Source organism: Poecilia reticulata, linkage group LG16, assembly GCF_000633615.1.
Source record: "Poecilia reticulata strain Guanapo linkage group LG16, Guppy_female_1.0+MT, whole genome shotgun sequence".
Classification (NCBI taxonomy): Eukaryota; Metazoa; Chordata; class Actinopteri; order Cyprinodontiformes; family Poeciliidae; genus Poecilia; species Poecilia reticulata.
Genome location: NC_024346.1, coordinates 14,280,291 through 14,298,223, shown reverse-complemented (window position 1 = coordinate 14,298,223; position 17,933 = coordinate 14,280,291). Strand labels below are relative to the sequence as shown.

General features: G+C 39.7%; 2 protein-coding genes across 8 annotated transcripts in view; both read right to left on the bottom strand.

Moving 5' to 3' along the window:
• tmem145 (transmembrane protein 145) overlaps positions 1-10,463 on the bottom strand; it is a 58,317-nt gene extending 47,854 nt beyond the window's left edge. Inside the window, exon 1 of the mRNA XM_008431259.2 lies at positions 10,238-10,463. Within this exon, the coding sequence (XP_008429481.1) occupies positions 10,238-10,348 (111 nt within the window). The 5' untranslated portion in view covers positions 10,349-10,463. The remainder of the gene's footprint in view (positions 1-10,237) is intronic.
• A 1,119-nt stretch (positions 10,464-11,582) lies between these two features.
• lipeb (lipase, hormone-sensitive b) overlaps positions 11,583-17,933 on the bottom strand; it is a 32,157-nt gene continuing 25,806 nt past the window's right edge. For all 7 annotated transcript variants that reach the window (XM_008431261.2, XM_008431263.2, XM_008431264.2 and 4 more), the window contains 2 exons: positions 16,620-16,886; positions 11,583-16,237 (listed from right to left, as the gene is read on the bottom strand). In XM_008431261.2, the coding sequence (XP_008429483.1) occupies positions 15,833-16,237; positions 16,620-16,886 (672 nt within the window). In that variant the 3' untranslated portion in view covers positions 11,583-15,832. The remainder of the gene's footprint in view (positions 16,238-16,619; positions 16,887-17,933) is intronic.

Here is a 17,933-nt window from a genome sequence, read left to right as displayed (position 1 = left end):
ACACTGGTTTTACATGTGTAGTTTTACAAACTGACAGGATAACATAAACATTAGAACATGAGCAGGCAGGATTCAAATTTTGGAAAATTAGCCTGATATGCATGGATGAAGGTCAGAGCTCAATATTTAATATGACTAATGCAGCCTTGAAAATATGGAGGTGAAATATTCCATTAGGGCTGAGACCAGAAGATGGTCAAAGCCATCAGTGGTGTCCTCTGCTGGGGCTTGATGCCTTGTGACCCAGCATGACTCCATCTATGAGCTCTGCTGGTAATTAAGCAATGAGTACGTCCTCAACCCTGATGGTGCTAAGAAGGGCATCACTGCTGATCAACAAAGAGGGCTAAATGAAACAGGAAGTGTGTGAAATGCAACAGGATAAATAAAATAATTTAAGAGTTGTGAGAACTATGCTGCTGTACTTTTAGGGGTGTGCATATTTCTGCTTTTATGGAAATGTTTTGCTATTAAAGAAATTACTTGCTTCTAGACATAACATTTTACCTCATTCAGTTTATTGTGTGTTTTTCTTCATTTGATTATTTTTTTTAATCTGTGACTTGAAATATTCTACAATGGCATGATGAGAAAAACTCTATTGTTGTGATTTTTTTTCATGATTAAAGTCACTGATCACTTTTACAAACAGAATCTAAAATATGAACCAGATACAGTTTTACTATAAAATAAATATTTTTGCTACTCAATCCTAATTCTTGTCCTGTTTGTAATCATTGAGGCTCCTCTGACTGTGGGTCAAAATGCATTTCTCTGGCAGATATAAGGAGATCCTTACATCTCAGCAGTTCCAGTGTTCAGATGGCACATTTTTACAACTTTAAACATTGTTTAAATTTCATTTGGCACATTTAAAAAAAAAACTATCAATAGGAGCTTAGTTTATCATAAAGGTTGCCAATTGTTTGTCTCCAACAGTTTTCTTTAGTATATTTTAAGTGGATTTAAAGCTATAAGTCAGACTCTTTTGTAAGATCAGCCAAATTATGTTTAGAGTAGTGAGCTACAGAACATGTCATGATCAGGTTTCTTATTTTGTTGTAAATTGTTAGTTGACCAAAGATAAAATCCCCAAAACAGGGCTCCATGCACAAGTACCTCTGGTGGCATCGCATAAAGAAACATTTTTCAAAGTAGACCCATTTGTAATTTTAATAATTTCCCCTCTTTATTTGAAGTCCTTAAATCAAATGTCTCCATCAAAACATGTTGGATGTAGATACATGTTTCAGTCAAAACACTGAATGGATTTCAGTAATGTATGAGCCCAATAACTCACAGGGAAGGGGCATTTTGTAAAAAAAATACTGCAGTAGAAAGGAACAATTAAATTCATGACCAAAGATCTTCATTGAGACAGATATAGTCTGGGTAGTTCCTCCTATTAAAGTCCCAAAGATTTTTCTTGCAGAACTGTTGCATCACCTGCTGCTTCTGCAGAAAATAATTGCCAGGGAGACAAACAGGGGTCATGGAGTCAACCTCTGGCATAACAACATAAGGCTGGACCTTGTGCAGCTGAAATGGTTTAGTATCAATGTCAAAATGTCTCAGAAGTAGCTCTTCTTCTGCCACAGTGTGTTCAAATATTAACTATATGCTCGATTCTTGTGCATCTTGTAAACTCATGTGCCTAAATACAGAATTAGAAGAATTAGTTGGGTTTTACTCTCCAGAGTTCTTCCTCAAAATATATTTTCTGAACTGCTGCAGCAGAAACCCATCCTTCATAATGGGAGGTTGGTAGGTTATTGCTATTGTACACTAAATAATAAAAAATATACACTACTCTATGATGTCTTTAATAGCCGACATAGGAATGTTCAAAAACAAGAATGCACTAACCTGAAAAAAGACAGACTTATGGAAGTATATCAGCTACTCAATGCAAGGATATTTAAAGCAAATAACGAAAAGTATGAATTTTATTAAATCAGTAGCTACTTTAATTGTGATTGAATAAACGGAAATATAAGTTACTACATCTACTATATGCAACAGCTTCTGCAGACATATTTGACAGTTATTTAGATCTCCTTTCAAGTAAAAATGTAAATCATTCTCTCATCTCAGCATCATGACCGGCATTTTTTTTTTACTATTTTCAGACATTATATACACAAAGCAATCAATCACTAGCACAATGAATTTAGTTAATAGATGGACAAAATAATTATAAGTTGCAGCCCTGGATAATCAAAGCTTCACATATTTGGCTTGTTTGTTATAAAAGCAGACAGTTGAATCTGAGGAAGTCATGTCAAGCTTCTGTTTTATTTACTGGCTTTCAGAGCAGTTATCACAGCGGTTCTGTAATTCCACAATCGCCAACAGCTAAAATAAGCAGCAATAGTTAGCCTAGCATAGTTCAGTGTCACAGGAGAGCAGCAACAGGGAATGAGGTGTCTACTTTAATCCCTTTTTAGTCCTCCTATTTCCCCAAGGCCACTGCATTGTGATGCAGAGTCACTCAGCCACCTCTCAAATTGTGCGAGTGTGTGTATGTGTGTATGCACACCTCATTAATCAAGTCCTATGCCTTGATGCAGTATCTGGTCAATTCAGCATCTCCCAGCTTCTGTTTCCCTTTAATTTTTGGTTGAGTCCTCACAGTTTCCATCCTCTCATCTCCATAGATTTCTGTCTTTTTTTTCCTCCTCTTTCTCCCAAGATCCATGTTTGCTTGCTAAGCCTCATTAACAATTAATTACCAGTCAGCTAGTCAAGTCACCCCTGGACCGCTGGGCCTCTCAATGATTCATTAGTCAGGGCTACACAACGTGGCACAGTATAAACACACACACACAAAAACGCAGAAGTTTGATGCCTTTTCTTTCAGTTGTTGGGGGTGGTGGTGTGTCGACAGACTTTTGGGGGACACATGAACACACATACACACACAAACACATAATAGCAAGCATATGGAAACACCTCACATGCGTGAACACATCCAGCATCACCTGTATCTAATCACAATGTCCTCATTAAAAAGAGATGAAGGAAAACTGATTGAGTCATGCATACAAGAGGTTCCTGAAAAGTACTTCAAAGTCAAACTAAAAAGACTTTGTTGTGTCTTCTAAAGTTCACTTTGGGAAATCTAAAGAGTTCAGAACTGAAAAGTGAAATTATTTAAATCAAGCTAAAACAAAAGCCTTTTTTCTGTTCTATGTCATTCTATTATCACCTTTAATTCTGACAAAATTCAACAATGAATAACTGTTAGTTCATTAACCTTCATTCCCCTTTTCCTTTCTCCTCACAGGTTGGGAGGTGTCGACTTCAGGAAGTCGAAAGGCCCACTGAGCAGAGCAACGCTGATGAATCTGGGTGCCAAACTTTTAAATTAGAAAGAGAACTTTCAAGGGCACTCGCTCATTTTCATTTATTTCCAAAGGAGTTTCCAGCCACTTCTGGCCCAATCCAAAGATGGTCATTAACTGGGCAGCCAAAAAAAAAATGTTTCAATGTGCCTGCAGCCAATTTCTTCACTCCGGTAATATTCAGCAGGAGTCCAGAAGTTCAAGACTGAAACAGAAATATCCGACCCGGGGGGCACTTACTTTTAATTAGTACATTTTTAAAATGAAAAAAAAAATAACTGCAAGTCATTTTATGAGATAGCTCCATAATCACTTTTATTTGTACTATACTCCACTTCTGCATTGTTTGAAATTGTTGAATTAAATTACTTTATTCTGTTTTTCTTTCCATAGAAAGTATTCCTGGCCCTGTGCAATTATGCTGTAGTGTTCATTCTCATGGATGGATCCACTGGCCATATGTTGTCCTAAAAAAAGAAAGTACTTCAGATTGAATTAAGTCCTTGCCAGAGAAATTGCTCCCATTATACTATTTTCTTTCTGTTTCCATTGAAAGTACTTCTGACCCAGTGATTCGATCGACTCATTTTGGAGATATTAATACCTTTAACTATGTGAACTCTTTTGCTCTTTTGTTCTCAGAGAAAGAAAGCCTGGACCAGTCCTTTTAAGTTTCAAATTGTCTTTAACTTTTGATAAGTAACTGATAAAGCCATTGTTATTAATTAGGTATATGTTTTGGTGGATGCTTAGGGAGTATACTCCTGGCCACGTCCTTCTGTATTTATCTGTCTCTTTCATTAACAGCATAATTAACAGTCATTTTTATCCCATTAAATATAGGCTATTGCTTTGTTTTTCACGTTTTCCTTTTTTGGTACAGTGCCTTGAGATGACAGACATTAGCTGTAAGTGAGTGCCATGAATAGAATTAGCAAAAGTAAACCTGAATGAATTGCAGTAACTAAGATTAAAACATGAATTAATTATTTTAAATTAACTTTTTAATGAAGAAAATTTTAAATGAATAGCTCATGATTAAGTTATACTATACACACATAATTTATGCTCAGTGTGTTTACATAGTATTTGGACTGATGTTGAAAAAAAATTTCTGACTGATTAGAACTTTTATTAATTATTATTTGCATGTAATCTACATAAGAAAAATAAAACGGTATTCCTGAAATAATTTAATATCTTACACCATAGTCTATTGACAGCCCAGGTCAACCAAAAGTCACAGAAAATCCTTACTTAAGTTAATGTTTGCCGCTGTTCACTTAAAATACACACTTCAATGACACAGCGCCTAACAGAGTGTAGATTTACTGGCTTGCTCAGTGGTCCTTTGCTTCTGCTGAATGTTGGAGGAGGACAAAGTTAATTCACTTCCCTAATTTTCCCAGCTGGTTTCAACCCAGCGTCCTTCCTCTGCCCTTAAATCTGGTGAACCACAACCCTCTCAAAGGGATGTTTTATCAGCGCGTCCACACACTGAGAGACACTTAGGCTAATTGTGAACATCAACCTGCCCACAGAAAGCGGTTGACCATTCTTCTGCACCAGCAGCTTTGGATAGCTGTGTTTGTGGCTTACTGTAATTTCTGCAGCCAGGTAGCAATTTTTAGCAGTTCATCAATCCCAGTGTGGTAATTTTCCTTGGTCAGTTTACAGCACAGCAAACTTTGCCTTCACTTGTGCAGACGCTGATAAAGTTGCAGGGTAGAAAGACTCAAGCAGAACTTAAACTTTAAATACATTTGAGAGAAGAGAATTTAGAGGGAGACCTTGAAGCAGGAATGCACCACTAAAGTTGATGAGGCGTTAAACTACATGGATTCACATTGCTGTGCATTCAAGACTTCAGAGGACAGTGACGAACATTTGTTTCTTAAAAGACAAATCCTCTGGAGTCTTCTTCTGTCTCTTCCAAACTTTTTCAAGGATCTAAGCTTAGCTCTTAACAGAACTACCCACTGGAAACCTTGATAATACCCAACCTTTAGAAAAGGGAGACAGCTCTCTTACCCTGCAGCAAACAGGGCCAGAGGGAAAGAAGTAGGAGTAGCAGTCCCTATGATTTTTTTTTTGTTTTGCTTCAATCGTAAGCAAAAGCTAATTTTTCAACATAGTTGAGGAGTTGCATATAAATGAATAGCTTCTCCACTTGTGACGTGTTCCTAAAATCAAACTTTATAAATAAATGCTGATTTCTGCAAAGTGATGAGTGAAGAATAAATACAAAGCATCTGTATGTCAAGAGTATTTTAGTGTATATCTAGCATTAGCACAACTTTAATATTAAATAAAGATTTGTACTATTATTTTAACTACAATGAAAAATATATATTTAGGGGGGGGGGAATATATTTTGCATTGAGACTACTGCCTCAGTGCATAAATAGACTGTTCAGTGAGAGTTGGAGAGTGCAAAGAAAATGACAGCAACTTTGCTGAACTCAAATTAGCCTTCCTGTTATCTGCTCTTTCCATCTTACAATGTCAATGTCACATGTCATAGAAAATACACTTCCATTTTAAATACTGTCTGACATTTCTCTGAAAATATATTTTCTAACACCTTACTAATTCAGAAAAAAAATCACATTCACACTCAGCACCAGCTTCTACATTGAAGAGTGGTGTAGTGCTAAGTGGTGCTTATGCATGGTATATTGACTCATTTGAAAAAGATTCGATTTTTTTCAGTGTCCAATTGCTAGGAAGTGTCATTCAGGCAGAAAATTGGTCCATTCTAGTCACCAGCCATGGATTTCTTTTTTATTTATGAGCCAAATAATATTAAAGGTTGAACAATTTGTGAAGTGGCTTGAATGATTTCAAGTCAAAAAGCGATTGAGGTGAAATTGTTGACTCTGCATGTGCCTTGACAGACTTCCACCATCATTCACAGAGGAGAAATTAAGTTCTCTTTAAAAGCTGCTGACATGTTGTTATAAAGGAATCATGAGTTGGTAAACGCTCTCTCTCTCTCTCTCTCTGTCCATTCGTCCGTCTCTCCTTACGAATGCCAGCCAGTGCACAGACATGAGAAATTCTGTTATTGAGTCTATTAAAAACAGAATCTATTAAAAACTGTTTCTATATTACCAGAAAATAGCAAAGCTGAAAGCCAGCGACTGTGGAGAACAAAAAGCAATTTAAATATTGATTCAAGGTACATATTCTTTCTTTCCCTCCAGATAAACCTTGTCACAAATTTTACAGGCAGCGGGACCCGTGTAGCAAAGAGCACTGTCATCTAATCAGTTGCTTGGCATTTCAACATGCCTGCGTCTTTCAGCTACAAAAACTCTGAAACCCAAACACAAAGGAAGTGCCTTGTAAGGCAGCTCCACTCTTCTCTGCGATTGTGTGAATGAGTGACAGAAAACCCTTTCTGCAGTGAGTTGCGGAACCTAACGAAGGTTAAAAGGGTTTGGCTAAGTGCATACCATTTACCTCCCACTCAGCAAAGACATGCTATTTGGTCTTTTTTTCTGGAGTTTTTCTTATAAAATAAATGGAAGGGGAAGCCTCACAGGTGTGGAATGGTAATGATACACTGCAACATTGAGAGGGTGCATTTGTTGCATTTGATGCTATGCTGACGCGTCAGAGTAGAGCTGGACAACACATCGAATCCAGTCCAGTTCTAAATGACTGCTTGGATGCATTTTTTGGTAAACTGTTACATTTTAGGAGTCGATGCGTCAAAATTCTGGTTGCCAAGAATATGTTGGTCTGCTTGGATGGACCGTCACTGTTTTATACATCTCGGTAAACAGCACATTGTAATTATGGAATAAAGAGAAAATAGTATTTAATCCTAAAATTTAACAATCTCAGTGTCATGTTTCCCACTGGATTTCAATCTAGAAATCAATTTTCATACAATCAGGCCAATAATTAAAAACTACTGGGACGGTGATAAAAAAAAAAAAAAGAAACAAAAAAAAAAAAGTCGGTGGACAGAAGTCAAGTTTATCTTGCCAACACACAAAGTGAGAAGGGCAAATTAAAGAAAAATCTCCAAAGCACAGCAATATTTTTCTGAGAGATTATGCTACTGCAATAAACAAGAAAAATATTTCAAGGCTGTTCACGCAGTTTTACTCCGGGTGCTAACAGAAGCAATGAGCTCTGAGTCAAATATTTTTATTCTGTAGATAACCTCCTGAATACTGCAACAACAGTATATAAATAAATCATAATTAATGCTTCCTGCTCAAAATTCTCTTATCAGCAGGAGTCTCTGTGATGTACGACAATGGAGAAATCTAGAAGCAGCAAAGCACATTCTGCCAAATGAAGCTTCTCTGCAGGGCTTAAAACGGACAGATTTCAGTAAATAAAAACATAAATATTATGTACGATATGCACAAATATAAATCCAATTAATTAAAATTAATGTGTCTTTTTTTACGAAAAGCTAAGATCTGTGGGATTTTATAATAAATACTGTCCATTTGTAGTCAGGCACATCCAGACCATTTTACCAACTTAAAATTTTTACTGCAGAGTTCTGGAAGAGTAGATGGCTGTTGTTTTATTGAGGAACTAAACAATTGCCCTCACTCAAACACACGCGCACGCACACGTACACGCACACACACACACACACACACACACACACACACACACACACACACGCACGCACGCACGCACGCACGCACGCACGCACGCACATGCACGCGCGCACGCACATGCACGCACGCGCAGTCTTGGAAGTTGCCCAGTGCTGCCTTCTGCCGCATGACCACCGTGCTGCACCACTGGAGCAGGTGCAGATTCAGTCGGTGTTCAAGGGCATGTCAACAGCTGTGGTGTTTGGATAAACGGCTCTTTCTTTGTTTATCTGTTCAGATGTCTGTCACCGTCCAGGGGATTCAAACTGGTCGGATCAATCTCACAGCTGGTCTGATTTTCAGGTTTATTAAAGTAAAGAGATCAGGCAATCTGATGTCAGGGACAAAATAATCAGAGCATGTAGGTGCAACTTAGTAGGTCATTAGGACAGACAAAACTGGTGCTTTGGGGATGACTCTAATGTAAAGATGTACGGAGAAATTAACTATTGTTTAGTTTGAGAGACTGACAGGTAGCTGCCAGGCCAGAAACCACAAAATCTAATCTTCTTCTAATCAGTGAACAACTAAAACCCGCACATTACCACGTCAAAGTAACAACAGCACTCTTTCTTGTTCAATTTGTTACTTGAGGAAGAGGACTAAAAGTTAGATAAAAAAGGATGTAGTAAGCTATTTAAATGGTTCATTCATGGTGCAAGGAAGTGAGAGAAAGCAAGACTTTAAGTGGAAAAGACGCCAGGACGGTTCAGAGGAATACCACAAAGTTGTACTTTTTTTCTCCTGCTAGGGGACCAGATTTCGAAAATGCATTATTAAAGTTATCTTTGCCAAATTACAATAGAAGATGCCAAATTACAATAGAAGATGCAAAAGAGAGTCTGAAATGTCAACTTCCTTATTATTTTGTCTTTTTGACATAGAAATTTAAACCGAGTTACATTTCATGTATTAATTTTCGAGGATAATTTGTAAAACTATCCTTATCACTTGCTCAGAATTCTGCACAAAAATTCTGATTAATGCAACCATACTCGCAACACAAATGCCAGTCAACAGCCAATTCAGTATCACATTGTCTGTGCCACATAGTGGAAAAACATCACTTAAAATAATACTGCATCTGAAACAGTTAGTCCACTAATCACCATGTGTCTGTTTTTCAATACAGGATTAATCCTTCAGGGTTGCAGTGGTGCTGGTGCCTCAGAATCAAGCAATGAACAAGAGACAAGGTACACAGAAGACAGACAGAAGAGAATCCAACCTTGCTTGGTTAAAAAAAAAAAAAAAAAAAGAGAAAACTCATAGAGTTTCTTTCTGCATTTCCCAAGAGCTTCCTGCAGGAGCCATCACTTGAGGAAAACGGACACATTCCAGCCCCGTCCTCTGAAAATATAAAAGTCGACCTGTAGCACCGACAGTTAAATTTATGATTCCACTAAAAATGTGTTTGTAAACATCACATTTATAAAAGCTATTAAGTAAATTGTGGCGGTAGATGTAATTAAAATATCATACCTATAGAACTTTCTGAATTATACTGAATCATTACTGAAAGAAGAATACAAACTAAATTTTCTGCAACATAATGAAACATGCTGCCAAAGAGCGAGAGAGAGCAAGACTTCCAGCAGAGTACAGTGTTTGTGTTTCACTTTAGACTTATACATGCTGTTGATTTCACTGACTGAACGAGCATTTTTTTTCTCATAAATTAAAACTACAAGTTCTATGAACCACATTACTATGGCAATGAGGAGTGATGGTTAATTATGAACAACTTGAGCCCAACAAAGCGGTAGAGTGCAGGATAATAAGGACAGGAATTACAAAGTAATAGCTGCTCAGCCACAGTTCTATGTGATGCTGATCTGTGCGACAACAGACCTCAGACCCTGGACCAGGCGTTAGTTTCTGAGGTTCAACACAAACCAAAAGCTGCGCGCAAGCACAGATATGACGCACACCTGTGACGGGTCATCTAATCAATTTAAAGACCAGGAGAGGGTTTCCTAACGTGGAGGCGCTAATTAAAGACAGGCAGACACTGCTGGACCTGAGGGACGTCGCTTACTGGGACCCCGTATACTGTCACAATGAGGCTAAAATATACGCCACATCCGCAGACAGCGCGCAGAGGCTCGACAGAGGAGCCGAGTGTGTTTCCAGCGACAGCTACTGAGAGAGAAGAGGGAACTTGGGCGTAAAATGTAGCACAGTCCAGCTCAGTGACACCTGCATTAAAGTCTAATCAGTCCCTGTCAGCAGCGCACGGAGAAACAAAAATTCTGCCCTCACCTCTTTGGTGTTGACGATGCCTTTGACGTATTTTCCGAAGACCGAATCCACGCAGAGGACAGTGGACAGCACGGCCAGCCACAGGAGTCTCTCCCCGACCCTCACCTCCATCTTTCTCTCTCCCCCGCAGCCGCTCGTCTGCTCTCACAGCTCCCCGAAAAGCCTGCCTCCGTCTCGGGAGCGCGCACGGAGCAGCAGCGCAGAAGGAGGAGAGGGAGAGGAGAGAGGCGCGTCCTCGCAGGTCACCCCCCCGCCCCCCTCCAGCTGTTGAAGATGGATGGATGGTTATGTGCGTCTGTGTGTGTTTGTGGTGGTGGAGGGAGTTGGGTACCGAGCGCGCGCGCGGTTCCGCTCGTGCTTCGGCCATGCGACACGTCCACGCAGTGAAAATGCCATCCTTGATTGCAATCATGTTTTCATCTCAGGTCACACGCTACTAATGAAGTAGTTCTTGGGCAGATGATGCCTGGCCTCCCGCTGCAGAAGTGATTAGATCACTGATCAGGACGCAGAGGATGAAAATCTTCTTTTCCTACATTGTGTCTGAAGTAAAACATGATTCATATTCAACTGTAAAATCAAACTATTTTGGTGTCACTGGTGTCACAAAAAGGTCCGTCAGTAAGTGCAAATGCCAGTTGTTCGCAAAATTACATGAATGCGTTTTCTATATTTCAAGTATTTAAAGGGAAAAAAAATATGAATATATTTTACAGTTCTTATACGTTTTTGGCAAAACTGACTTGGAAGTATTCAGTCCCGCTGAGCTGTCACGCATTGAATTTTATGTGAGACCATCTGAAAGTAGTTCAGAATTGTGAAGTGGATGAAAAATGTTACATAATTTTCAATTTTTGTCCCCGAGTAGGAATAGTGAAGCCGGTCAGTTGATTGGATGATGAATAATCCAGAAACCCTGTTAAAGACTGCAGGATCCAAGACTGGGGCTGACATTCACCTTTTACCATGCGTTTTTGTCCCCCCCCCCCCTCCCACTCTTTCCATTTAGTCTGACTGAATGGGAGCGACTTTGCAAGTAAGAATGGACCATCTTTATTTATTCAACGTTGGACACTTACCAAAAGAACTGCAGTTATGATTGCTTTTGTCTTTTACACATGACAGATCTTTTATGCAGACAACCATTTTATTTTCATTTCATAGTTCTGTGGTTCCCAGTATTGGGCCGGTGAATGAAACCAACAAAATATGTGAAACAAAAAAAAAAAAAAAAAAATCTGCAATGTTTTCTCAAAGAAGCTCACAACTGTCCAGGCAGAAAAATCTGTCTTCATATGTGCATGGACAATGTTCATCAATAAATGTGGACACGGCTGAGGCATTCTTATGGGAGAATATATTTATTTCATTATTTCAATAAAAATCAGCAAAAGAAGAAATTCACCTCATGGTTCGTCACATACATCAATCTGTTATGGAACCTGCAAAGTAAATGCAGTCACAAAATAATCAATCTGATTAACATACATAAAAGTAAAAATATCTACATGAATCATCTATAGTTTACTTTTTTTGTGTGTTATTCACAGGTTTGCACTTGTGGTGTTTCCAACAGAGTAATGTTTAAAGAAAAGATGGTTATACCTTTTCCAGTCTATTGCTTATGTATTAACTTATTTTGTTGAACATTTCCTACAGCTGAAATGATGCAGCACAATTTGCATATGGAGTGCAGACAGGTTATTCTACACACCAGCACCTGCGATGTAATGTTAACAGCTAAAAACATTAAACAGCAAGGAGAGAACATCAATTCCTGGACTGGCTGCCCTCTTTGGTTCTGTACTCCAACCTACTCTTTCCAGCCATCATGAAACATTCCTATGAAGCGATTGAGGTAAATATAATGAACTGTTGCGTTTATAAAAGCAGCCATCAGGTTGAACAGTTAGTGTTTTCATAGATATAAGTTTACATTTTACATGTGAAGCCCAAGTTGGAGGCGACTGAAGAGTATTGCACTATAATAATCGGCATCATCTCACTTCTGACTTCAAGAGCAAAGACTTTGGAAAGAAAAATCCTGAAAAGTAACCACCTATGCAACCTTACCAAACACCACCTGAAGTAAGGATATTGCACTTTGCATTGCACTTGACCAAAAATCAGGATAGGTCTAACAAAATTTTAAGCCAAACAACCATTTGAACATACAAATATGTTTACATTGAACCGCAACAACGTTTATAACCGAATATGAGTCAGCAATACTAAGCATTGCACTGAGATAACAGTTTAAAGCTACAGACACTCCAATTATAAATCCATAGCTTTGCCAGTGCTTGAACCCTAAACGCAGCACTAAACACAGATATGATTCACCTCAGAAGTATTCTGGTCCATCACCTGCTCTCATGAAGCACAACAGATAAGTATTATGAGGCATATGAGGGTCAATACACTGAAGGTGAAAGAGTTTGACACATTTCAACCAACACAGTTCTTCTTGTCCATTTGGAGTGTCGCTCTTAGTTTTGGTAAAGAAGTCTAAGCACATCAAATTACAGACAGAACAATAGGTCCCAATGAGGATTGGCGATACGCAAAGGCTATGAATAGTCCACTGAATTTACAGTGTCATCTATGGATAAAACATGACACAAAGGTCGACTGAATTGTCGATAAGCAGCAAGCAAAACGAACAAACATGTAAAAGCTCAAACTCAGAATAAACCAACTCTGCAGGGAAACTGCAGATTAATAGCAACTATCAAAAACAAGTTCAAACTTCAGCCCCAAACCTGAGAGGCTAAGTGTATTATTCTTTCCGTCAATCTGACTAAAAATATTGCAGTAAGTACTTGAAGCTGACAGAGCAGAGTACGGTCTAATCCTGTAGCATGACTGCAGCCGAAAATCCAGCACTTCTACGGGGGGGAAGGATTTCAGAGTCAGAGCATCAGCTAAATCCTATTCATCAAACAGCATCCTTCTCTGCAGACCTGGCAACCTTTGGTCTGCTACCAGAGCAGTGACAGTCACAGACAGCCACTGTTGGCAACCACATGTGCATTTTTTTTTTTTAAATCAACACATATATTTCATACTTTTCAGTATGCAATCCATCAACAGAAGGGAACAAAGTAACATCGCCATCCTTTATCCACCGGTACATTTTAAAGTACTTGGATGGCTGTGTATGCAGAAAAGTGTCCTCAAGTAATCAAAAACAGCGACAACCGCAATTGTAGCTGTTAGGGAGTGAAAATATCTGAACCAGTGTGCAAAAATGTGTCAGTGGGGTTTTTTTTTTCGTCTTCCAGCAATTGTTTTTCACAGCAGGGGTTCTCGAGATTTGCCTAAAAGCCTCCGACTTGTTACGGAAAACAAAACAAACAAGCTGTCAGGTCATAAATCCCGAGGCTTGAGAGCGCTCTGGTTGGACACTGAAACCAGCAGAGAAAAATCTGACAACTCGCAAGAAAAACTGTTCCATCGAGTTTAGAATGTGTACGGACAGCTGAGACTTGGACTTTTCTTTAACAGTTCCACTCTTTTGAACTCCGTTTCTTAGCGGGGCTGGGAAGCCAAGCGACTGCTTCCAATCCTGAAATATTAAAATGATTAAAAACACTTCACCCGGCTGAAGAAAATCAAGAACCACGACTTGCAGAGAGAGGGGGCAACAATTTCCTTGAATTTGTTTGTTTTCACTTGAATGCATCTTTGTTCGAGTCTCTGCATTACTAATACAACACTACAAATGCCAAAGGCGGCAGTGAGATGGAACACTGTGTCCGTATTGTAATATTTATCATCCTCTCCTTCTGATAACTCTGCTTTGTTCTGCATAAGCCTAAGTGAAAAGACCAGAGAAGTCAGCAGTTTGGTCTAAAGCAACAAATCTGTCCAGTGCCTCGCTGTCGTATTAACATCTCTGGAACAATTTTGCTTTGTTGTCACCCAACAACCACACATAATTTGGTGACTAGCATATTGTGAAGTGGGAAGAAAATGATACATGGTTTTCAAAATTGTCACAAGTAAAACTCTTAGCATCATGGATGTCTGCTCAACCCGTCATCCAAAAAAACATGGAACGGGAACGACATAATTACACAGTCGTGGATGTTCATCTAAACTAAAATGTCATTATTAATCAGAGGAGCAACCAGGAGGCAGATGGGAACAATGGAGGAGCTGCAACTCAAATGGAACGATGCATTAACAGGACAACTACCTGGCGTGTGCTCCAAAATACCTGGTCTCAGGACGCAAGCTAAACACAGGACAAATTGTAAGAAAACCTGCTAGAGGAAGCAAAAGGCTAAAGATAACACTTCCAGCAGGACAATAAACCTCATCATAAAGCTAAAAGTACAACTGAATAGTTTAGATTCAAATATTTCCATGTATAAGACAGTTTTAAACCTTGAATCTAATTTATTATTTACATTTGTAAAGTGTTGTTCTGTGAATTCCACTTCGAGCAAAACTGGTCGAAACATGCTGCGAAAGTCTGGAGTCTTTTGGAAACCATGAATCATTTTCTTTAAACTTCATGATTTTAAGCCGCCTTTCGTCCATCACTTCAAATCCCAACGGGTTACATTATGGTCAACGCATGGCAAAAATATGAAAGTTCAGGGAGTATTAATGCTTTAACTCACCACTCATTTTTGAAACATTCACTATAAAAAAACAAATAAAAAAAAACAAACAAAAAACAGCAAAAGCTTATATTAAAATATACGTTTAAAGTTTAAACAAGTTAGAACTCAGGAGTTCATAACCTGACATAAATAATAAAAAACACTCCTGCATAAAGTTCAAAATATGATAAAAAAAAAAAGTAATTCTCAAGAAAGCAAGTAAATCAATTCCTTTAGCTTGGAGACTTTTGGTTTGTTGTGTTTAGCTTCGTTATTCTATTTGGAGAGAGTCAACACAGTTACGACCCACAAAGTGAGCTATATTGACTCCCAAACAGGCATAATGGAGAAGACAACGTGGAGTTATTTAGTGTGATTTAGAGTGGATTCCTAAAGGACAAGTGGCCACATTGATGCGGATGAAGCGTACAGTGTGTCCACGGCTATCTGATTAGGGCCTGCCGCGGCCCAGATGAATCACCTATTCAGGCGTCGTCGTAGCAGCGCTGCTTGTGCTTTATGTCTGAGCTTCGCCTGCCTAACAGCGACTCCTTTAAGTATGTGTGCTGCTCTGTGTGTGTGCTGCTCTGTGTGTGTGTGTGAGTATTGGTCTTTGATCTGAGAAGCTTTTAAATTATCATCTCATTCTGAAACATGACTGCCTTTTTGTGGGCGTGTTCGTTTTGTCTGCCAGATTTGCGTTGGTGCATAATGGCGCGCAGACGAGTGGTAAGAATCGCGAAGCAGAAGGAGATACATTTCAGCGCTCCACCTCCTTTTATTTATTGTTCAAACACTGAGCATTTTTTTTTCCCCCAGACTGCCCCCCCTCCCACTCCTCTTTCTGTTTTCCTAAGATGCTGCCTTCATTTCTCATTTAGGAGTTGCGCTGCCTACATCAGTCTGACTTTCATTTACTCTCTCTCTCTATTCACTCCTGTGGGTGAACCGCAGCCTCCCCCTCCCCAACCCCAAACCTCATTTAAGCACCGATGCCACCGGCGTCAGTGTTATTTTGGGCTGCCACAGCAACCAAGCCCTCCCCATCAGAGATTTTAGACCCTCTCCCGACAGCTGCCTTTGGGTCGACAATGGGGTCGGGAAGGAGAGCACCGTTTTCTTCAGAAGGTCTCAGTTCCCGCCTGTCAGTCCGCTCCAGCTTGCGGTGCTTGCGTGGCTCCGGGGGCGTGTCCTCCTGGTTGAAGACGGAGCGGATTCGCTCCACGCAGACGTTGGCGGCCTCCCTCGTCTCCCTGGAGAGGTGCGAGAGGCTGAGGAAGCCGTGGGGGAGGTCGTCCACCACGCACAGTGTTACGGGCTGCTCGATGCTCCTCAGACGCTTGGCAAACATCACAGAGTCGTCCAGCATGGGGTCCAACGCACAAGCCTGAGAGGAGGTGGTGGGAGGTGGGATTGGGGGGGGGAAAGAAACGGTGAAAAACAAATTTAAACTCCCTTCAGACATGTCAAGAATCTTAATTACAGGATGAAGAGAGGGAGCTCAAGCAGCCCAGTCTCTTTTGTTCAGGTTTTTTTTTTTTTTTCCAAGTCTCGCTGACTCACTTAAGCCACTTAAAAATCAAGGCTAGTTTCCTCTTCGTCATACAACATCCTCATCAAAAAGAAAGAGCAGGTTGTAACCTCAGCTAAACTGAACATGTCTCGATACTCTTTTGGGGGGTTTTGTTTCCTCTCAAACTCTGATCACTTCTAAAACCCTCATTTTAACACAAAAACAAACTGCTAGACTGTAAAATATGCATTTTTACCACTATGTGTACAGGCGGCAGCCCCTTCAGCATGCTGTCAGGAGCCAGAAGAGGTGAGCAGAAAGGATCCTTGACGACCGGAGAGCTCTGCAGCCTCATTTCAGCGAGCTGCTCCGAGCGCAGCGGCTCAAAGCCCAGAGGGAACTCCCTCGGGTGCGGCAGCTCCGATCCCTCTTCTACGGCCGGGGGCGGGATGGCCACAGAGGACAGGTCGTCGGACACGGAGGGGTCACTGTCCCTGCAGAGAAAGAAACTCACGTCTTCTACCTACAGAGGAGAACAGAACATATTTATCCCATTTTGGTCAGACAGCTCAGAGGTCATAGAAAAACTGAAGAGGGTTTGCATTTTTTTTGTCTCTTTTTTTTTTTTTTTTGCAAGGAGGCAGTACTTTGTCCTTGTGAAAATAGAAAAGCATTGGCAAAGTGCCTGAGTCCAGGCTGGAAAAAATCTGATTTGAAGGAGAGAAAGATTTTTTAATGTCTCACATTAATACAAGCTTTTTTCTTTTTTTTTTTGCCAGAACTGTAACTAATCTCATCTCTCCAGAAGTGAGAAAAAAACGAACGAAACGGTGATTTTCAACCTATTTGAATTTCTTTGAAGGAATTTTATAGTAAACTCTTGTGAGAGAAAATGGCATTAGCCGAGTAGCCTCTCGAAAAAAAGGCATGGAAAGTTTTCTACATGTTCAGAAGTTTACACACTCTTTTAAAAAAGTGGTAACTTTCCTTTTAACCGTGGGCTATAATGGACTTCAATTTTGATGGTTCTTTTTCCACTGGGAATTTAGTTTTTAAAACAAGAATAGGTGCATAAGTTTTAATTTAAGTTTTTATTAAACTCAGGGTAATAAATTAAAATAGACTGTAATGTAACTATATGTCCCCATGAACACTTAGTTCAAAATGTTGACCCTAATAAATCAACTCTTTGAACTATTACTAAGTACTGTCATTTCAGCCAGCTCCATTGCCTTGATGATGTTTTTCTGCAACTTAGTAAAGTGTATTTTTCCAAATACCGTATTTTCCACACTATAAGGCGCACCTAAAAACCTCCAATTTCCTCTAAAGCCCACAGTGCGCCTTATAATCCGGTGCGCCTTATATATGGACCAATATTGAGCCACAACAGGTCTAGCATCTACGGTACGCAGCCGCCGACTTCATTTTCGCCTGTAGAAGAAGAAGCATGCGGTGCATGCTGGGATAGTTGTCAAAAACTGGTTTGTTAATAAAGTTTGGCTGACCTGTCTACCTACAGACCTGATAATCAGGTCGTCTGCAGGTCATTTAGCATCACGTTCTCCAC